This window comes from Natator depressus, chromosome 2 (assembly GCF_965152275.1).
Source record: "Natator depressus isolate rNatDep1 chromosome 2, rNatDep2.hap1, whole genome shotgun sequence".
In the NCBI taxonomy this organism is placed as follows: Eukaryota; Metazoa; Chordata; order Testudines; family Cheloniidae; genus Natator; species Natator depressus.
In genome coordinates, this window is record NC_134235.1 from 94,947,315 (window position 1) to 94,970,031 (window position 22,717).

The following is a 22,717-nucleotide window of genomic DNA, read 5'->3' on the forward strand; positions in this document are numbered from 1 at the left end:
GGAGCAAAGTGTTTGGGCGGGGATGGGGTAGTGTGTGTGTGTTTTAATATTCAGTGTTAAAAAACAGGTTCCTGGAAATACATTTAAAAAAACCTGGCCTCACCTGAAGCTCCACAGTGCCAGTGACACATGCCCAGTGGTCATGACTGATCACTAGTGCACCTCAGCTTTTTCTACAATTGTTTTCAACTATTCAAAATGGAATAAAATCAACCACAACAGAACTTATTTTTTGTCACACCTTTTGATTTAATCTCTAATGAACATAGTTAAATATTCAGATAACCAGAGTAGCAGTACGCAAATAGCTCTTCCCTTAGCAATTGCTGTGGATACACAATAGTTGGTCCTGAACATTACATTAACTGTTTATATTAATACAGGTGCATTCAATGGACAGTTTTTTGAAAACACTAAGCTCTGATCCTGGAAACTATTACGTAGGTGCTTAACTTCAAGTACATGAGCAGCCTCACTGAACTGAAAATGGGGCTACTCATGTTCTTACACGTGAGTGCCTGTGTAAGTCTTTCTAGGTTCAGGACCTAAGTCTTCTCTTTAAACACTTTATTGTAAAATGTCCTGTCACTGCAAACCGTAATGAAGGACTACAGACCTGCTGAGGCATTTCAGTTTTCTTGACTGGTAGATGTTCAATATATTGGAAGCTTCCCAACCCCATTCTGGTTTTCTTCTGAAAATCATGATTTTTTCATCCTCCTTGAAAAAGAATCTGAATCACTGAAGCATTTAGATTTCAGCTTCTCATGCTGTCCGGCCACAGTATGATAGCCAGCGTTGTCATTGTCTCTCTCTGTGGACGCCTATTTCAAGTGACAGGCCTACACTTCCACTTCTCTCAGCGTGGAACGCTATTGTTCACACAATTTTAAGACTGGATCACTACATTACAGCATGCCGCTTACCAAATATATTTACCTACAGCCCTAGGTCCAGCTCATTTTGGCCCCTGGTATGGAATCCCCTCCAGAAACTGTGACCAGCTGGTACAAGCAGGGTCAGAAAATAGCTTATTCAACACAGTATGATTTATTTAATCATAGGAACATTTCAAGCAGAGAGAAGGCTCAAAAGTATCAAAAGCCTACATGTGTTGTCTTACTAAACTTAGCCTTTCTTTTCCAGTTTAAATGTGTTCTGCTTAACCCAGGCACCTCCTCAAGCATTGTGACTGGAAGAGACAGGTTGTCCCCTACAAATGCTGCCTCTCAAACAGTCTTACCTCTTTTCCCACCCCCCTCAGTGTGTGTTGCTCAGGTCCCAGGATATCTTTTAGCTTTTACCAAGTCCCTTTGTTGAGAAGCTCCTGCCTGAAGTTTTTCCCACTCCCTTCAGGGCCACCAGCCTGCCTGCTGATGAGAACATGGCATGGGTCAATTTACAAAGAAACTAGCACCTGTACTGTGTGTCAAATACCAGGGATTGGGGTAAAGAGCCCCATAGCACTGAGTTAACCATAAGGCTTCCTTATATCTGTCACCCACTGAATATCAAACAGGGATTCCCACAATGTTCATAAAAAAATACAGATAGCTCCCCCAGTCTTCACAGATGGTTTGATGTTTCTTGAATAAGGAATGTAGAGCAAGTATCCATGCTACATTCTCCAATGCCCACCAATCTGAAGTCAACTGGAACCAGGCACCTAAGCAGTGGGCTATCCTGCCCCAGACCTATTTCTGGATTTGGTTACAATCACAGTGACTGTTTGGACTGGAAGGACGGGTTGGACTTGTTAACTGATCTGGATTTCCTCTGGGTCTTCCATGTCCAGGTTTTACCCCTGGAATAAGTGCATTCCCTTCTCTTTCTCTGTAGATAAGAACAAAAGGCTTCATTCAAAGCCCACCAAAATCAACGGAAAGATACCCCACTGATTTCAATGGGCTTTGAAAGGAACCTCTGCCCTTGCCTCAGGGTTTGTAATCAGCCTAGGACTTCACTGGAGTGAGAAGCCTTAGCTTGTCCATGTTCTCAGATACCACCTTATCAATCTTTCTCAAACATGAGTCCACCAGACAGTTTTGAGGCACCAAGAATGCACTTTAAATAGCTATCTGCTAAAGCCAGATGTGACATCTAGCTACTGAACTAGCTACAACTCTTGCTACTAGATTCATGGAATCACAAATGCAGGAACTACAGATATTTTCCATAATACAAGTTGAATTTATTATGATGATTGGGTCTTTTTAGCTTGTTGTACTGGGATATTGTGGCTCTAGTGAAACATGTGGCAGCAAATAGAGCTATCAGGGATTCTGAAGAAGCTTCTAAGAGCGGCTTCTATCTTTTTCTCTGCAGGAACTTTGTGGGAACTAAAATTCCTACACTGGCTTTGAGGAGAATGAAGGGGAAAGTTTCTATAATCCTATACAGAATTTCAAAGCTTGCTGAAAGAGCCTTTTACCTTTGTTAGGAGTTTCCCATTCCTCCTTGAAAAAGAAATGAAGTTGAATGGAAAATTTTCCTTATGCTTCTCAGGTTCGTTGTTACTGTGATCCAATGTGGAACTTCCCTGCTTTGGGGGAGATGCTAGAGGTTGTGGAAATAGATGAGCATCAGGAAAGCTTTTGGGCTTTACCACTTTTTTTTTTTTTTTTTTGTCTTTTTGATTTCCTTTTACCTTTTGAGCATATGGTAGTCACCCCAGAGGACCTACTTTTTTTGCTCTGTTCTCTCCTTTTAGATCATAACCCATTCTGGTGGAGGTATCCTGAGCTTATTCACATCACACATGATGCTCCTCATTTGCCAATATATATAACTGGAGATGAAGTGCAGGGGATCATCCTAACAGAACTCAGATCTTCCTTTTGCATAGATGGAGAATCAAAATGGATGTCAGATTCCTCGTCAAGTGGTCTTAACTCACCACTTAAGAATCAGGGACAGGAGTCTGTTGTTTATCCCTTTAGAGGTGGACCAGACCAGGTTGTTCAGGGGGAACTCTGGGCTTACTCATGAAGAAAAATCCTTGAACGAGCAGAGACCAGTTTGCTGAATCCCAAGTACTCAAGAAGATTGACATCTCTGTGAAGTAGTTTCTGAGCAAGTGTTTGGTGATTTGGGGAGATCTGAGGGTCTGAGAGGGTCTCTTCTCAGATGGGGTTCACCTCTTCATCTTTGACTTGCTCAGCTTCGCTGGGAGGGACATGGGGAGGAAGAAAAAGTAAAAGAAAGAAGGTCCCCTAAGAGAAACGGATAATGTGAAAGCCTTGCTTGCAACTTCCTCAAATCAACTTCAAAAGTTATGAAGCTAATGGATAACACAGGAGTGTTGAATCACCACTGTTTGCATCACCAGAAGCAGCTAATCTCATACAAGGAGGTTCGGCCAATCCCTGCAGGCCCACAGACAGGTCTGAAGTGCCTTGGTACATTCAGAAAGAAAGGTGTAGCACAGTGATCTTGTAATTCGGTAAAGATCAGGATCCAGAAATAAAATAAACCCAAACTACTTAAAAAAAAAAAAATCAGAAGATTGGGCGTGGGATTTTTTTTGTTAACCAAATACAAAGCAGCAGTCACAATTATGGACAGATCTGCACTGATTCAGCACTGCACCATAACTCTGAAAATTTTTTTACTGATTGGCTAAAGCCAAAAATTCATTTCTTTTTAAAGAAACTCTTCAAGAGTCATAGAAAATGCTTTAGTAAATAATGTTACATAAGCCAGCAAAGGCGTAACTGTGCCGAAGTGTTGAAAGAAAGCCCATGAGTTCATTACTACATACAGAATAAGCTTAGACAAGGAATCTCAATTATGGTCATCCAAAACTTCAAGAATCCATTAGTAGCACAGCATATAGTACAGATAAAACATGTACACTTTACAGCTTCCTTATCCCTACTTTGTGTTGTCAAGCTGCCTGAATCTTACAGCCCAAGAAAAGGAAAACAAGGTCTTAGGTAAGTAAAAATCCATAATAATTTACCTGGTTAGCTTCTTACACCAGTGAAGCCAGCAAAGGTAATGTAATGGTAATGGCTTCGCAGCATCACAGCAGGATAAAGCTTAAAAACAGAATTTTTCTGCTATCTAAACAGGACACATACAATAATACAACGTCATTTTCACAGTGTTCTGCTGTCCTAGGAAGGAAAGATCTTATCACCTTCACAAATCACCTCTGATGGTGACAAACTTATGGTACAAGACATCATATCCAGTAAAATAATTTACAATAATTTAATAACACTCTTGTTTAAGACCATTAGGAACCCATTTTAACAAGGTCTTTGGCGTAAGATAGCTTAATGAAAGTAGGAATTACGTGGCACTCAAAACCATCATTATTCATTAAAGGAAAAAACACCATTATGTTTCAGTATGTCAAAAAATAACCCAACAGATCTAAAGATTCACTAAAAAGAGGCAGTAGTTGCCTCCATAAATAATATTGAAGTTCAACCAGTTGACACAAAAAGCAGCTTCAGTTTACAAAGATTAGCACTCTGGAAAAGAATTTGGATTTTTTTTTATTTCTATTACAATATCAAAGAACAGTTCCTGCTGGAGAGCATTGTATTCGGTTTACCAGCTGGCAACTCTCAGTTACTTAGGGTCAGTGAGACATAATCTGCACTGTACATAAATGCTCCTGCAGTTCCTCATCAATTAAGACATCTAGGCTCTTTCTCAGGTGTGATGGGGAAAGCATGACACCTGTTGGGCTTGGAGTAATCTTCTCTTGGTACCTTTAATTAGATAAAGGTCAAATTTAAAGATACACATCTGGTGATGGCTGTCCAACATCTTGATAGATGAAAGGAAACACAACAAAGTTGGTCTGTCAGCGGTGCTTAGCAATGGTATGGGAAAAGAGCCTGACATGCGAGCAACAAACCTTCCCCTCTGGCTACAGGTCCACTCACCAGATGGAGATTGAAGCATACTCTGCTTCCTGGCTCACCTGTGGGCCTCAGCATGGGCACTCTGATGGCTCTCTGCAGTGGCTGCACCAGTCTTAACCTGGTTTCCCCAAACTGAACGATTCTGGGCATGATTTTCCCACTTGTCAGTGGGAATGCTGAATTTCTTGAGGCCTTACTTCACCTTGTCACTGTATCGGAGCTTTGGTCTTCCTCTGTGTTGTGGGCAGTTCTTAAATTGGCCATTGAGCACAGCCTTCAGCAGACTATCTTGAGGCATGTACTCCATGTGCCCAACCAGCAAAGCCTGTGAAAGTCCCGCATAGTTTGCATAGATTGTAGGTTGGTTCTCTCAAGGATCTCGTTATTGGTGATCCACTTGGTCTCAAGTAACTCCAAAGACTTTTCTAAGACAGTGGACGTGGAAACTGCTCAATCTTTGCTCCTGCTTGGAGTACGTAAACCAGCTTTCACAATCGTAAAGGAGGGTACTAAGGACACAAGCCTGATAAACAGCCACCTTTGTGTTCAGGGTTAGCAACCTGTTGTTCCAAATAGGTGAGGTAAGTTAGCCAAAGGTAAATGAAGCTTTGCCGATTCTAGCATTAAGTTCCCTATCCAGGTTAAGTGAGCTGGTAAGAATTGAGCTGAGATAGCAGAAGTGATCCATGTTGTCCTGAGCCTCATGATTGACATAGATTTTAGGTGGAATGTGGTACTCCGTAACGAGCCAACTGTTTTTTTTATACTGATTACACCATGCCAAACTTGGTGCATTCATCAAAAACTTGTTCACCATGACCTGCAGTTCATCAGGTGAATTACAGATGAATACAGCGTCATCTGCGAAAAGATGATCCCAAATAGTAAGTTGAGTGTCATGCCTTCTATGCTGGAATCATCTGATGTTAAATAAGCTGCCGTACATCCTCAATTCAATTAGTATGCCAGATTGATCATTTCCAAAGGCATACTTAAGAAGAATAGAAAAGAAGATACCAAAGCCAGTGGATGCTAAGATGCAGCTTCATACCAGTATCAATACTAAACTTGGATGATGTTTCATTTTCATACTGGATGGTTACCTTCATTCCCTCGTGGAACTCCTTGAATAGGGAGAGCACCTTTTGTAGATAGCCAATTTTCAACAGGGATCTTATTGACGCCATTCCTGCTAACGGTGTCAAAGGCCTTTTGTTGGTCAATGAATGCTAGATAGAGAGGTGCCTGTTCACAGCTTTTTTCTTGCAACAAGTGCAATGTGAAGGACGTGTCAGGAATGGAGCATCCAGCTCTGAACTCACACCGCTCTCAGGGTAGACTCTCTCAGCAAGGACTTGGAGTCTTTTCAACAGGACCCTTGCAAGCACCTTGCCAACCACACTGAGCAAAGATTTCCCTTGATAGTTGTTGCAGTCTGCCCTGTCCCCTTTATTTTTATATAATTATCTTTGCATCTTTCAGATCTTGGGGTATATGGCTTTCTTCCCAACAGGCATGCAGAAGTGCATAGATGTCACTCACAAGCTTTCTCACTCCTGCCTTTAGGAGCTCTGAAGGTATCTGGTCATTGCCCGCTGCTTTCCTAGGCACAATCTCTTCGATAGTCTTCTCTACATCTTCAAGAGTTGGTGTTTGTCCAGCTCCTACATCATTGGAAGCTGGGGAATGGCAGCTAAAGCAGTATCACAGATAATGGCATCCTCTGAATAAAGTTCTTTGTAATGCTCAGTCCATCAGTCAAATTGTTTTTGCCTGTCAGTCAATATGGTACCATCTTTCACTTTCAGGTTTGAGGTCTTTTTACAAGGTGGACCAAGTGCCCCTTTAATTCCATTATCGGTACCACGAACATCCCTGCTTTCAAAACAGATCTGAATCTTTTTGGAGAGGTCTTGTCAATACTTTTGGACACATTTTTTGGCGGCTGTCTGAAATGCAGCCTTACTTGGAAGTTCTAGATAATAAGGTATCTAAGTTCCTCATACAGCTAGTTTCACCTCAAGTGCTCAGGTTATAACAATAGAGTGACCTCAAGGTACATACCATTAAAGGGTTTCTGTTGTATTTATTTTTTATCATTTTAAGTTTACTGAATTACATTTTATTAACCTTAAAATGTTTGTGCAACATCTCAAAACCTTCTGGGGAGTCATGACCTATCATTTAGGAAACCCTGAGTAGACAAGACATGTAAAACTTACATCAGGTAATATATGAACATTATACAATTTTTTTTTTCCTTTTCAGAGATCCTATGAATCCCTTCTTTCAGCCATGAGGATCCATTTCAATTTCTCTTGGTTTACATTTAATATCTTGAGGGATAATATATGCTTGAAGTCTGGTCCTGCAGCTATCATTCTTCTAGCCAGAAAGAGATTTGCTAATGTCCTGTGTCTTGCAAACACTGCTTGTGGAATTTTCATATATTCTAAAAACATTTTGGGGGCCCAAAAGATGTTGTGACTTTGCACCTGCATACAATGATATTCTGACACATTGTCATGATTTTGTGACATGTTATGCTGAGGCATAACCATTAACCATTAGTTTGGACAAAGTAAAAAGTAGCTAGGAACAACTTCATTTGGATTTATTCATTAGATCAAATTACAACATAATTTTTAGGAAACTTCATCAGATTTAGAGGATCTAGAATTGAAGTTTACTTGCATATGTAACTGGGTAACTTAAGCCATTATTTCTGAACTTGCATACGTGACTAAATGCAGAGGTTTTACTCAATTTACTAAAACTAAACAAGTGTAAAGCTTGATGATTGTTTAGCTTAGTTCTGCAATTTTTACAGTTTTAGCACTTACATTACTGTCTGTTTTCTTGAAAATATTATATAAACAATATTAAATGTACTATGCATGCAATACTTTTGCATTTACCATAGTATCAGATGTTGACTGAGAACTCGGAGATTGGCTTTGACTGGATGGAACTCTCCAAAGATTAATAGAGTCATCAAAATCTGCAGAAAGAGGAAATAATAACTAACTTTTGAACTATTCTGTTTTAAGATTTTATTTTTATGGGGGGAAAGGTAGAGAAAGCATGGAAAGGAAGGTGGGTATAATCAACCAGGAAAATAAAGTTACTAAGCAAATGAAGGTCACTTACTTGTAACCAGAGTTCTTTGAGACAGGATCTGCTTATTCCCACTTAGGGGATGTGCCAGCCGGAGGCAGCTCAGACAGTGGAACTTTTATTAGCAGTGGCCACAGGAGTGCACATGAGTCCCTCTTAACCCCCTCCCTTGGCATATGCCAATATTCTAAGGGCGGGGCTATAAAACTGGGCCTGGTGCTCCAACCACCTCAGTTCCCTCCACCACTTCTCCTAATCCCCAACACCCGTTAGGACTCCAGCAAAGAGAGGAAAGGTGAGCAACATACTATGCTCATCAAGGAATGAAAAGTGCAACATACTATGTCACCAACAATACACTGTATGGTACTACAGAAGGCTTTCCTTTGAGGTCTCCCATGAAAATAATTACCAAACCCAATTCTGCTTAGCTTTGTACAGCACAAGGCTGTATGGTTACATATAAAAAATACTAAAAATTGCAGCAGTAAAAATCCAGTAAGAGTCCAAGATAGGTTTTGGTTTTTCTTCCCTTAGAAACAGATATTTTGCACCTTGGGTGAACTTCTTTCAAGTCACTGTAGAGTGTAAGTAAGGAAAACACATCAAACACTAAGGAATTAATAGAATAGTTTAAGGAAATCTAGATAGGATAAGCCAAGAAGAACCTATTGTGAGAAATGACAAAGAAATGTAATGTGAGGAAGTGTAGTGAGTCAACAATGACCCTAAAATGATTTTAGACAGAGATTTTTCCAAAACTATGTTTCTGATTGAAGAGCATCTTTCTGTGGTATAGAACAGTTCTAAGTACATTAATGTAAGGGTGCTGTCCCGCAGGAAATTAGCTCAAGGAGTAGTAATTTCAAGGTGATGTATAATCATTTCACTGCTGAGATCCTAGCCATGCATTCTCTGAGTCCGTGCAATGCTGTAGTAAAAAAAGATACTATGTCAAACCTGGTTTTGGACAACCTATATATGGAGTTATAGCTAATTCTCCTCTCCTGTCTTGCATCAGTATGAGTTCAATCATTCACCCACTGAGGACAAAGAGAATTTACTTCCATAGGTGTTGAATAATATCCTATATTCGCCACACAACATTCCTTGCTATGTCATATATCAGAGTAAGTCTGAATAGCACCACTCTGTTAAAGAGTCCCTGTGGAGGTGCCTTAAGACACACAAGTTGTGCCTTCTCAAGAGGCTATGAAGGCCGCTTCACTTTTAAGAACCGGCCACATATTCAATGCCTCTCTGAGCTTTCTCATTGCTATTGTACTGCAAAGTCACACCTCTTAAAAGTTAAATTAAATATTTTCCCATCATCTTTACCTTTTGCAGGAAGATGGACTGGATGATCTAACAGGTATTTTCCATTTATAACTTCTATGAACACATACACAAAATACATAATTGTCTCTAGGATACTGGAGTAGATGAACTGAAATTTTCATTCTTACATCTTTAAGAGACCAACAATTCTAACTTTATAACACACACAACTTTAACTATACATTCAATTTAAAATGACAGTTGCAATGAATAAACACGACGTTCTGTAAAAACACATACAGGTGAATTCCAAGCTAGAAGAGCATTTGGCTTAAAAACATTATTATAAAGTTATTATGAAGTTATAAATAATGTCACTTACCATTTATGCCATTTTTCTCTGCCATGCAGCTTTCTCCCACGGAACAATTCAAATCAAATGTGTATCGACCTAGGTAACAGTGCTTCACCATCTGATTCAAATGTTCATAGAAGTGGCAATGATATAATAGAGCCTGAAGGGCAGGTTTTCCTACCTGAGACAGACCAGACTCTTCATCATGTACACAAGGCCCCTGAGGAAACCAGGGTAATCAAAATGTATTTCTTTACAGGAATCTACATTACAAAACATACTCCCCCATGGGGGAAACAAAGCCCAAAACTTTTCTATACAGTCTATCTGAAGAAAAGTCTCACCATATAAATTATATTTAACTAAAACAAACAAACAAACAAACAAACAAACAAGTTCCGTATCATGGCAACGTGTTCAGTCACACATTGTATGGGTTTGTAAGCATTCATCACAAATGAATGCAGTTTTAGGACTTTTTTGTAAATCACAAGTAGTAATAAAAAAACTGGTTGTTTTAAAATAACTTAACTGTTAAACAGCTAGACTTCTGGTGGCTAATTATAAGTATGAATCTCAATCTGTGTTTGATCCTGTATAGATCATCAAGATAGCTTTACAATAAGCCTCTAGAAAGTTGTTATAATTTCTCATTTAATTCTATTCATAGATAGCGACTGACAGTTCATTTCAAAGGGGAAAAAGGAGCAGCTTTGAGCAAAGCTAAAGTTGCTAAAATAACTTAAGGAATCATAGAAATCTTGGCTCAGAAGCCAATAGATGCTGCTGCTAAACCATGCACTGAGAGGGCATACGCTACAATGCACATAATACTCTTTACCGAGAAAGTTCCTTACTTAACAATAAAAATAATATTAAGAGTTCAGGGGTGACAGCAGATCCACTAAAGGACATTGCACCTTCACAGCACTCTCATATACTTAATTTCTCTGCCCCTAAACATAAGTATCCTGAACAAATTAGACACTGATTGAAGCTACAGAAACACTAAGATGTAGCCATTCATTCCAATCCAATAAGAAATATAAACCTATTCAGAAAATAAAATATACCGAACAGTAAGAGAAAATCTGACACAGCTAAATAAATATAAGGCTACAAGGAGGGATAGGGAATGATTTTAAGCCAAGAAGTTTCTAAAGCACTCATTTTTAGGCAGTGAATTTAGAAAAAAATAAATCTGAAGACTTGTGTTACACCTTTTGAAAAAGACTTAACAGGACTGTTTCCAATCTAAGACTATTACAGTGACTTCTTAGATTAAAAATATTTTCCCAACATGATATGTAATGAACTTAACATTCAACTAGATTTCACTAGACCTAATTTGAACTTACTGTAAAAAATAATTAAGAATTACTTGACAATGGAACTCACACTGAGTAACGTTCAAACAAAGCACATTACAAGAAAAGCTTACTCTGAAAAGAAGTCCTAATAGCAGTTCACATTGCTTTAAGAGAAACTATTGTAAAAATTCTTTGAAAGAAAAAACAACTTGCCATTGGTGGTGCTTTATTTGGTATATAAAGGGCATGGAAGTTGATTCATAGCCCATTTAAGTCAATGGAAAGACTCCTGTCACCATCAATGGGACTCAAATCAGGCCCTAACGTATCAATTTCTGCAGAATTTAAGCTTAACTGGAAGAAAAACAAGTGGGTAACAAACTAGAAGGACAAAGTATACTCTGGGTTATAAAGTTATTCTGAGTAATAACCCAGCAGTACCTTTTCTTCTTTTTAGTGTGCGTAATGTAGCATCAATACATAACAGTCCAAATAATCAACATTTGCCTTTTGCACCAATTGAAACACAATAAGAATGCAACAGTTACTTTGAAAAACACTTCTCTGCTTTGTATAAATTGTTAACAATGAATTACAGGGTTGCACTCCATATGCACAGAGCTATCAGCACTATGCATTAATTATATCAACCACAACTTCTGCATAATCAGGGAATTTTGCAGACAATGCATGTGATGACACTGAGTTCAAGTTTTGATATCCAGAGATGCCTATGCCAGTTTAAAAACCTTGTCCCAAGCCATTCATGGCCACAGGGGTGTGCTAAAAAGCACTGAAGTCTTTCACCAATTATGTTCACAGCATGCACTGACTTCAACAACCTTGAGATAACATACTGTGTTGTGATCCAACAACATCAAATTACATGGGTTGATTTTTACCGATGGCAAAAGTTTGTTATGCCATTTTAAAGACGTGGGAGACACAGAGCTTGCTGCCATCAAGAAAAATAACTACATTAACTATGCAATAAACATTAACATCCAAAATCTGGGCTGCATTCTTTATTAACAACCTGTTAAATGTTTGCCTCAGGATTAAAAATCTTAATGCACTGCATGCCTATGACACTTTTCCCTACTACCCTCCATATTCCTTTTGTCAGCTTTTCTTTTGAACGTTCTTGTGTTAGATGGTTTACAGATAAATCACCTTACACTTGACACCAAGGAGAGGAGGAAGCTATATTTTTTTCCAGTACAAAGTTTAATCCTGGTAGTAATTTTACATTTTAAATTGGTGACTTGACTCTCTACTGTATTAACTCAACCAGTTACCTTGAAATCTTGTTTGATAATATCTTTCAGCATGAATACTTAAGTGACAAATGACATTTCAGCTAAATTGCATTTCTTAATAAGAATTACTTTAACTCAAATCAGTACTAGTAGAAGTTACAAATTCGTTACACCTCATTTGGAATATTGTGATTTGATTCTTTCACACCTTACTTTTAAGCCTTTGAAACTTCTTTTATAAAAAGACAAAGCGTTTTTGTGAAAATCTTTGTAACCAATATTAAAATGTTACAATGGCTACCTCTTGCAAATGTCTTCATATTATAATTCTCAACTCTCTAAGGGCTTGTCTACACTTGAAATGCTGCAGCTGTACCGTGGTAGCTCTTCAATGTAGACGCTACCTATGCCAATGGGAGGGCTTCTTCCACTGGCATAGGTAATCCACCTCCTCAAGAGGAGGTAACTAGGTAGATAGAAGAATTCTTCCATCAAGCTAGATCTGCCTACACTGGGGGTTAGATCAGCTTAATTATGTTCCTCAGGAATGTCGATTTTTTTCACAACCCTGAGTGATGTAGCTTGGTCAACTAACTTTTTAGTGTAGACCAGGCCTAAAAGTACATCAGCTAAATTTAACCGTCATGTACAAAGACTAAAACGGGCCAGATTTGAGGGTCTACCTTCATGTTCTCATCCCCTAAAAGCGGTAATGAAATGAAGTGGATTTGGTTTTGGATACACTACAATGATAGTATTCTGGCCTCCACAGATAAGAGATAGGAATGTTCTCCTCAATCCTTGTTGATCCTCTTGTGAGGTGCCATCTGAATGTGCCTCAAAAAAAGGAGTCTTGCAGGGTCCCTCTGATAGAGTTTCAATTCCATTCCTGAGATATAGGCAGAATTTCCTGCAGATCTGGGTGACTGGTGCAGACAAGGAAGGCTATGGTTATGCAGAATGAGAGACAGGTGCTGATGAGGGCATTGGTACCAACAGAGTGTACCAGCTATTAGCACCAGTGCTGATGTTTTCTTGCAACTTCCAAAAGACAAGTGCTGTACATATGGCTACATGAGTAATTGAAGAGGGCCTCCGTATGATGATGTGTGGATTTGAGGCAAAGGAAGAGGTTTGGTGTCTTGTGTTTGAGTCAGGGGATTCTCAAAACAGAGAAATCAAAGGTGTTAGCAGAATCTAAACTTTTGAGAGGTCCAAGTTAAATTGGTGTCATGACATCTGGATCTGGAAGAGTGTGGAGAAGAGGCAACAGCACTGCTGTCTATGTCTTCAAATCACTTGTTGGTCAGAGTACAGAAGAGGAGAGAAATGGCACTTCCTCTTTTGTGTTCTGTTTTTGCCTCTCTTGTGGGGCCATATGCTTCCTCTTCTCCTTTTTATCCAAATGGGTCCTGAGCAGGCTTGTGGTGCTGCAACAGAGGGAGTCAGTGCTACACAGGTTCAATGGTTCAAAATAAGGAGTAGGTGCTCAGATGGGCACTTCTCCAGTATCACCAAGGCTACTGAGAACTTAATAGGCAATGAGGGTTTGTTCTTTGATTCTGCTTTAGATTTAGCCAGCACCAGTGGTGTTGGGTAAGGGCTTTGCTCTAAATATAAGGCCAAAGAGATTCTGGTTTCAAGCCAGTAACAGAAGGCAGCACTGAAGCCAAAGTGGAAAGTGTATCTTGGGTCGTATGTAACAAGACGCTGGCATGGAGGCTGGTCTCTGCACCCTCAATGAGCCCATCAGAGTACCAGGCTATATACATTGAGAACTAGATGGGACTGAAGCCTCAAGCATCTCTCTCTCTCTTATGGCACAGCAAGTAAAGGCATATAAACTGCATACTGACTTTCCAAGTAGGTCTCACCCAGCCACAGAAGGCACTGAATGTGAGTGTCTCTTTTTGATATGATCACCAGGTAGGAAATGTACCTCTTGAAGTCCTTATGTGGTTCTGGGCTCAAAATGGTCCTGTTAAGGGGCTAAAGACCCCTGGGACAAGGGAAGAACTCTACATTGTGCCACTCTAAATGTTTACAAGAAAATCTTACCCTAGGATAAGGGAAGGTCTAGTCTAAGAACACAAAGGTGAGATCTGCTCACTGTCTTTGAGGATGGCGAAGAACTGAGGTGGTTGAAGGGTGCAGTCCCTCAACAGAGAAGGGAAAAGACATCACCCTCATGCAAGGCCTCTCATGCACCCACTAATGAGCATGGCTTTTCAAGGCAGTTCCACATCTCAACACCAGGCGTACCATATCCCACAAGCTGGAATATACAGAGGCGCTTGAAATTTTAAAAGAGCGACCAAGGTTATTTACACAGCATGATCCCCACCCTTTTTTTTTTTTTTGGGGGGGGGGGGTAAAAAATGATGACTTTGTTTCCACCTACTGATACTTTTAAGATGTTTTATAATGTATTAAAATATATGCCCAAAGGGGTCTTTTCCCCCCTACCTAAGTAATATCACATTCTGAGTTTGGCCAAAACAAATTACTAATATGTCTCAAGGAATCTGAATTACTCATGTTACATAATATCACTATCAGCTACACTTTGTATATTGCATTCCATATAGTTAAACAAAAAGATATTTTTTCTCTCCAACTCTAACTGAAAACATGAAAAGAATATGAATATTCATATATTTCTCTTGAAAAATACCTGAATCAGTTCTGACAGCTACACAGAATGATTTCTTTCACTTATACTTACATGCAATAAATATCTGAGGATGCAAAATTACTTTAATTTCAATTAATCTACTTCTACCACATGGACTTTTCTTACTAAAATGTAGTCACTCACCTGCCAAGCACAATCTTTCACTTCTTCAGTTGGCATTGGGATTACAAGAAGGTTCTGAAGAATAAAAGCAGCCTAAAAAAAAAGAAATGAAAGCATCGATACTGCCATCTTGCTGCAGCAGCTAAACAAAGCAAAGTAACCAGATCCAACAGCACTCTAAAAGCAAAAGCATAGGTCAAACTGATATGTTAATCAGCAAGTCACCCCGCTGCCTTAAATATTACTGAGGCTGTTTCAAATTTCAAGCTTCTAGAAAGTTTAAAAGGCACACAGTCACCTTAAAAATCACAAACACCTAAAACTACTCAAACAAAGACATTAGAGGAAAAAAAAATCTTTACTTTGGGAAACTAAAAGCATTTTGTACAGCAGTTTAACTGTTTTCCCAATATAATGTTTGTGTAGATTTTACAGAGCAGCAGTAAAGAGAAAAATATTTTAAAAGAACAGGGAAATGAGATTGTAAACACATCAAAAAAGGCAGAGGAAGTGTGGGTCAGTGTAGAAACAAACTACTTTAAACTTAAAAAAGAATGAGTAGATTTCAAGTTGACTCTTTTTAAGACACTGCACTTCAGCGAAGTCCTTCAACAATCACCCTCAATGCATTTATGTGCTTGACTATTTTTGTTTATATTGTAAGATCACTGGTGCAGGACAGTATCTTTTTTTGTGCAGCACCAAACACATGCTGCCACACAAACAACACAGTGCCAATACCACTTAAGTTTTCCCCTTTAAATATCTAGGGCATATTTTAAACAATGTGTTCAATGATAAAATGTGAAATAATTCTATCTAGTGTCATTGAATCATTTTAGAAAATACAATAAAAGATGATCCCAACAGCTCTATGATGATGTGAGCATTAAGTTTTACAATATGAGAGGTTTAAACTCCTTGAAAGCTTTTTTTGTGCAGCAATGCTCACAAGTGGTTTTATTTGGAATAGGTAATTTGTTAAGTAAATGTTTGGCTGAAGTGTTTTTTAATGTCTTAAAACTTAGTTATAAAGCTTGAATCTAACTACATCTTGGTTGCACTGTGGTCACTGAAGCAAACTGAAAAGACATTTACAGATGTTATTTTAAACTCTTTCAACACAACTAAAAGATATAAATGATTGGCTGAACATTCCTAGCTCTATTTTTCAATAGAAGGTGACTCATGCAGTTCAAAGCTTTATTATGGCTACAGGGAAAACAGATAAGGAAAATTACTATTTCATTTTAAATTGAGAAGTGTGTTACATTAAATTCATAAATGGTTCACAGATTCAGCCCCGTTTGGATGAGTGTGTCTAGCTCTGAGCTGAGATATCAGAACAAACCTATACATTCATTTCAAGAAGGCTGAATTTCTTAATGCCTATATTGCTTCAGCCTTCACTAAAGAAGTTAATGCTGACCAGATACTCAACACAATTAATATTAACAACAAGGGAAAAGGAACACAAGCGAAAATAGGGAAAGAACAGGTGAAAGTATGTTTAGGTAAGTTAGATGTAATGAAGTCAGCAAGTCCTGATGAAATTCATCCTAGGGTATTTAAGCAATTTTAGAACCATTAGTAATTTATTTTTGAGAAGTCATGGAGGTCGGTGAGGTTCAAGAGGACTGGAGAAGGACAAACATAGCACCTATCTTCAAAAAGCGGAACAAAGACAACCAGAACATTATAAACCAGTCAGTCTAATTTTTATACCTGGAAAGAAACTGGAACAAAATATTCAACTATCAATTTGTAAGGACCATGCGGACAGTAGGGTTACAAGGAATAGCCAGCATGGATTTGTAAAGAAGAAATCATGGCAAACCAACCTAATTTCTTTCTTTGACAGGGTTACAGGCTTAAGGAATAAGGGGAACCAGTAGACCTGATACATCTTGATTTTAGTAAGGCTTTTGACACAGTCCCACATGATATTTTCATGAGCAAATCAGGGAAATACTATCAAGGTGAAATGATTATAAGATGGGCGCAAAATTGGTTGACAGACTACACTCAGAGTAGTTATCAATGACTCACTACCAAACAGAGGGCGTATCTAGGGTGTCCCACAGGGGTTAGTATTGGGTCTAGTACTATTCAATATTTTCACTAATGAATGGATAATGGAGTGGAGAGTAGGCTTATCAAATTTGTGGATGACACCAAGCTCAGAGGGGTTGCACGCACTTTTGAGGATAGGATAAGAATTCAAAATTACCTTGACAAATTAGAGAATTGATGTGAAATCAACAAGGTGAAACTCAATAAAGACAAGTGCCAAAGTACTACACTTAGGAAGGGAAAACCCAATTCCCAACTATACAATGGGGAATAACTGGCTTAGGTGGTAATACTGCAGAAAAAGACCTGTTATAACAAATCACAAACTGAATATCAGCCAACAATGTGACACAGTAGTGAAAGAGGCTAATATTATTCTGGAGTACATTAACAGCAGTGTTGTGCATAATATCCGGGAGGTAACTGTCCTCTCTACTTAGCGCTGGAAAGGCCTCAGCTGGAGTACTATGTCCAGTTTGGGGCTCTACACTTTAAAAATGATGTGGAGAATTTGGAGATAGATTCTATGGGAGAGCAACAAAAATTATAAGAGGTTTAGAAAACATGGCCTATGAGGAAAGTTAAGAAACTAGGCATGCTTAGGCTTGAGAAAAGAAGACTGAAGGGGGAGGCAGGAACCTTATAACAGTCTTCAAATATGTTAGAGGCTGTTATAAAGAGGATGGTGATCAATTGTTCTCCATATCCACTAAAAGGTAGGACAAGAAATAATGGGCTTAACCCTGCAGCAAGGGAGATTTAGGTTAGATATTAGGGAAAACTACCCTTATAGTTAGAAAGTTAAGGCCTGGAACAGGCTTCCAAGGGAGGTTGTGGAATCCTCATCAATGGATTTTTTAAGAACAGGTTGGACAAACACCTCTCTAGGAATGCACTAGGTTTTACTTGATCCTGCCTCAGCACCGAAGGCTGGACTTGATGACCTCTAAACGTCCCCCCAGACCTACACTTCTGTGATTTCATCATCCTACAGCTCAATCGCTGAACTGTTCATAAGGCTTCCTCCCAGTCCATGGGAGGTATCCTGGGAATGGGTTTATCAACAAACAAGAAATAAGAATTTTCTATTTAAGGTGAGATGCTTATTGTATTATATATACCTGCTACGCTGGACAAAAATATACCTCTGATGCTTATTCATGAATTGTGCATCAACCTTAAACTGTCAACGTATAAATAAAATTTGAGCATATTCCAGAATTTGCAACAGAGACCAGTAGCATACACTGGTTTTGAAAGCGTACACAAGTTTGCTTTATATTTGAGTATCATGGTGTTCTTAGGTAGCAATAGACAAACTACTAGTCATCACCTTGCAGTTTTTGTTGCTTAGAAACCACCCATTGAATAACATGTGAAAAGACAGACCTCTAGAGTGCTTTTTTAAACTATTTAAATTAAGTAAGCAGCTACTGGATGACAAATACAAATTGTACGTATAATTTAATAGCTTATTTTACACAGTGCTGTGGTGTGCTACCAATGTGAAAGTGGTCTCGAACTGCAGAGGATTAAGATTCTAATTTACAATCTGTAGCACATATATGTCACTTATTACCAATTAGTATTTTGATACACTTTTCTATATAAAAGAAAAATACAGTTTAATGTACAAAGTTAAGTAATGAGCATAAAGTGAACCCAACCTTTAATTTCTTTTAACATGGAGAAAAGCAGACAAGAAAAGCCCCTGCATTATATACCATATCAAAATGAACTTAAAACCATTTGCAGTCTAGAATTCAAGATGCTTTAAAAATGTATAGCAAGAATGGCTAGAGATTATTCTTATAAGGTTAAATAAAGTAACAGCAGACAGTATCTTTGTGTGCAACTCATTATTTTTATGACCCCACTGAGACTAGCATATCACTGAAACAAATTACTTCTGCTTTACATTAGTAGTCATGTCTCTGGTGCTTTTCAAGCGAATGCTAAGACAAGACAAGAAAAAGATGTATTTCATTAGGTAGCATTTAACTTACAAGGCAGCAGGAATGTTGTGCCACCTGAGAAAGTCTTGGAAGCTTTCCTCTCAGTAACAGCTTACAAAGGAAGCATCTTGTACTACTTTTTCCCTTGAAGATACATTCATAAGAGAAATGTGTATTCATGGACAATAGGAGGACAAACAAAGACATACCTCTCTGCGTACCATGCTACATTCTGATTGGTCCAGAAGAATGTTTATCACTGTTCCCCATAACCCTCCTGAAATGTTCTGACAGCTCTCTGCTAAAGCAATGCACCCTAATTCAAGAGATGTAAGAGCTGATCCGATTCCAAGGGAGGTGAACCTTACCTGGAACATTTTAGCAAGAAAGAAGCTGTATTTCATTGTATGAAATGTTAATATTTCATAATTCATTCTTAAACCTTTATAATGAAGCATGCAGTCTTCATTATCTCTAAATTCTCTTGAACAGCTACTAATGAATTACTTGTATTATCACACAAGAGCATATAAAAGACCGACAACATAGCTTTCAGTATTTGGATGAGATAATTCTCTCCACCTAACGAACAGATCAGGCATGCCTACAAAGCTGAAAACATATGTGAACATCTTTAAGTGGTCTCAGGGCTGTGCACACCTCTATTTTTGTAACACTATATAAAAGGAGCATTTTTCTGTATATATATTTTCATTAACAAGTATAAATATTAACTGCTCAGCAGGAAAATGGATGCAGATCCCTTATCTGAAGCCTACAAACATCTGTAAATATGTCAGATGAAAGAACAACACCTGACTATTCTTTTTAATTGTAAATGGCACCAGTATTTAAACTAGACTTGAAACCTGGCTGATTAAAGCTGTTTATACGCTGTTTTGTAAGTAGTTTACTATGACTGTATCCCTGACTAAAGATGGAGAGTGAGTTGTTCATGAACACCTTGTTACCCAAACTGTAAAATACAAAATACCCCCTCAGATAGTCCTCTCGTCAATGTGGTCATAACGTTTTGTGAAAAAAAAGGCAACAAGCCCAACATTTTCTATTTAGATTCATCTCTGGTGTCCACCATCATAGTGTCATCTAACTGCCATTAAAGATCAAACCAAAGATAGTTGCTAAAATAAGGCAATAGGACTGAATACAGATAGAAAGCAGACACGATGAGTAAGGAGATGGCATTATCTAGTTACTTTTCAGAGTAAGCCTGTTCTGGAATTGTGTATGTAAAGTTCCAGATAATCAGTTTTAAATAAAACGTTCTTGATAGTTTGGATCTGAGCATATTTGCTTTAAATTTTTGTGCAAGTCATGTTAATAGGAACTTTTTTTTAGTAGAGACAAGGTGGCTGAGATAACATCTTTTATTGGACCAACTTCTGTTGATGAAAGAGACAAGCTTATGCCGAGCTCTTCTTCAGATCTGGGGAAGGTAATCAATGACAAAGCTAAATACAAGGGTGGAACCGATAAGGAGTTAACTCACATTGTAAGAGACAATTCAATGGGCAGTTAACACCTCTACAGTATTCAGAGTAACAGCCGTGTTAGTCTGTATTCGCAAAAAGAAAAGGAGTACTTGTGGCACCTTAGAGACTAAACGATGAAGTGAGCTGTAGCTCACGAAAGCTTATGCTCAAATAAATTGGTTAGTCTCTAAGGTACCACAAGTACTCCTTTTCTCTTTACCTCTATAGTAGTTGGACAAAGGAGGGTCAGTGAGTTGCAGATTGTTGTAACAAGCCATAAATCAAATATTTATTAAGTCATTTTTGGTGTCTAGCAGAGTTATCAGTTTAAGTTCCCAGTCTTGTCTTATGAAGGTGTAGTGCAGGTTTCCTTTGAAGACAAAGACCAAGAGGTCAGATATGGAGTGATTTTTATAAGAAGTGTTTGCACTCAGGCGACATGGTGTTCTGTTTTGTTTTTAAATCAGCCACAGGAACTAGGATGACTTCCCAATGGGCCACCGTGAGGAAGACTATCTAGTCAAATGCACCACAAAACCAATGATATATCGGAGATGCATCAATGATATTGTATCATCTGGACAGACATCCTAAACTCCCTCACAGATTTCCACCACAACTTCAACCACCACCACTCATCCATCAAACTCTCTCTAGAACAGTCCCACACCAGCATGAACTTCCTGAACACCATGATCAGCTTCAACAATGGAACTATATCAAGAAACTCATGGATCACCACTCTTACCTTCACAGATTTAGTAACAACCCCAAGAAATCAGTTATCTACAGTCAAGCATTCAGATACCATGGAAATATGCTCCAAGAAGAAAACCCAGGATACACAACTTAACACACTTAAAACTGCCTTCACTAAACAAGGACACCATCATGGAATGGGCCATCCAAATACTCAGAGAACCCACTTCAACACAGGAAAAACAAAAACAAACAAACCAAAAACTTCTGACTGAACATCCCTAGTTGTTACCTACCACCCAACCCTGAAGCCCATATGGGTTATCATTAAACAATTACAACCCATACTCTCTGGATACCACATTCTGAAAGAAATCTTTCCCAACCCTCTCTTCTGGCCTTCAAACAATCGCTCCATACTCAACATCAGAAGCAAGCTCCCCACAGATCAGGACTCACCAATTCAAGGTGGCATCAGACCCTGCCATAAAAACAGATGCAAAACCTGCAAACATATCATCTCCCATGCTACAGTGATCAATAACCACCCCCCAACACACCTTTCGAGATCCATGAGTCCTACACATACTTATCATGACGACATGTGGTGTACCTCATCCAGTGCACTAACTGCCCCAAAAACACCTATGTGGGTGAAACAAGACAATCACTACGCTCTTGAATGCACTCTCACAGAAAAAGGATAAAAGACAAAAAAAATATCACCTGGGGAGAACACTTTTCACTCCATATCTGACCTCTCAGTACAGATATGCTAAATATTCGTATGCCCCTTCATGCTTCGGCCACCATTCCAGAGGACATGCTTCCATGCTGATGACGCTCGTAAAAAAAATAATGAATTAATTAAATTTGTGACTGAACTCCTTGGGGGAGAACAGTATGTGTCCTGTTCTGTTTTACCTGCATTCTGCCATATATTTCGTGTTATAGCAGTCTCGGATGATGATCCAGCACATGTTCGTGTTAAGAACAGTGTCACAGCTGATTTGACAAAACACAAAGAAGGTACCAATGTGAGATTTCTAACACACTCGACCCAAGGTTTAAGAATCTGAAGTGCCTTCCAAAATCTGAGAGAGACGAGATGTGCAGAATGCTTTCAGAAGTCTTAAAAGAGCAACACTCCAATGCGGAAACTACAGAACCCGAACTACCAAAAAAGAAAGTCAACCTTCTGCTGGTGGCATCTGACTCAGATGATGAAAATAAACATGCGTCGGTCTGCTCTGCTTTGGATCGTTATCGTGCAGAACCCGTTATCAGCATGGACACGTCTTCTGGAAAGGTGGTTGAAGCATGAAGGGACATATGAATCTTTAGCGCATCTGGCACCTAAATATCTTGCAATGCCGGCTACAACAGTGCCATGCGAATCCTGTTCTCGCTTGCAGGTGACATTGTAAACAAGACGTGGGCAGCATTATCTCCTGCAAAGTGTAACCAATCTTGTTTGTCTGAGCGATTGGCTGAAGTAGGA

At 38.8% G+C, this 22,717-nt stretch overlaps 1 protein-coding gene across 1 annotated transcript in view; it reads right to left on the minus strand.

The window, feature by feature from the left end:
* The window catches only part of RTTN (rotatin), a 151,885-nt gene that overhangs the window by 47,648 nt on the left and 81,520 nt on the right, over positions 1–22,717 (minus strand). Inside the window, exons 31-34 of the mRNA XM_074944710.1 lie at positions 19,234–19,392; positions 15,018–15,089; positions 9,658–9,850; positions 7,799–7,881 (exon numbers count right to left, since the gene is read on the minus strand). Of these exons, the coding sequence (XP_074800811.1) occupies positions 7,799–7,881; positions 9,658–9,850; positions 15,018–15,089; positions 19,234–19,392 (507 nt within the window). The remainder of the gene's footprint in view (positions 1–7,798; positions 7,882–9,657; positions 9,851–15,017; positions 15,090–19,233; positions 19,393–22,717) is intronic.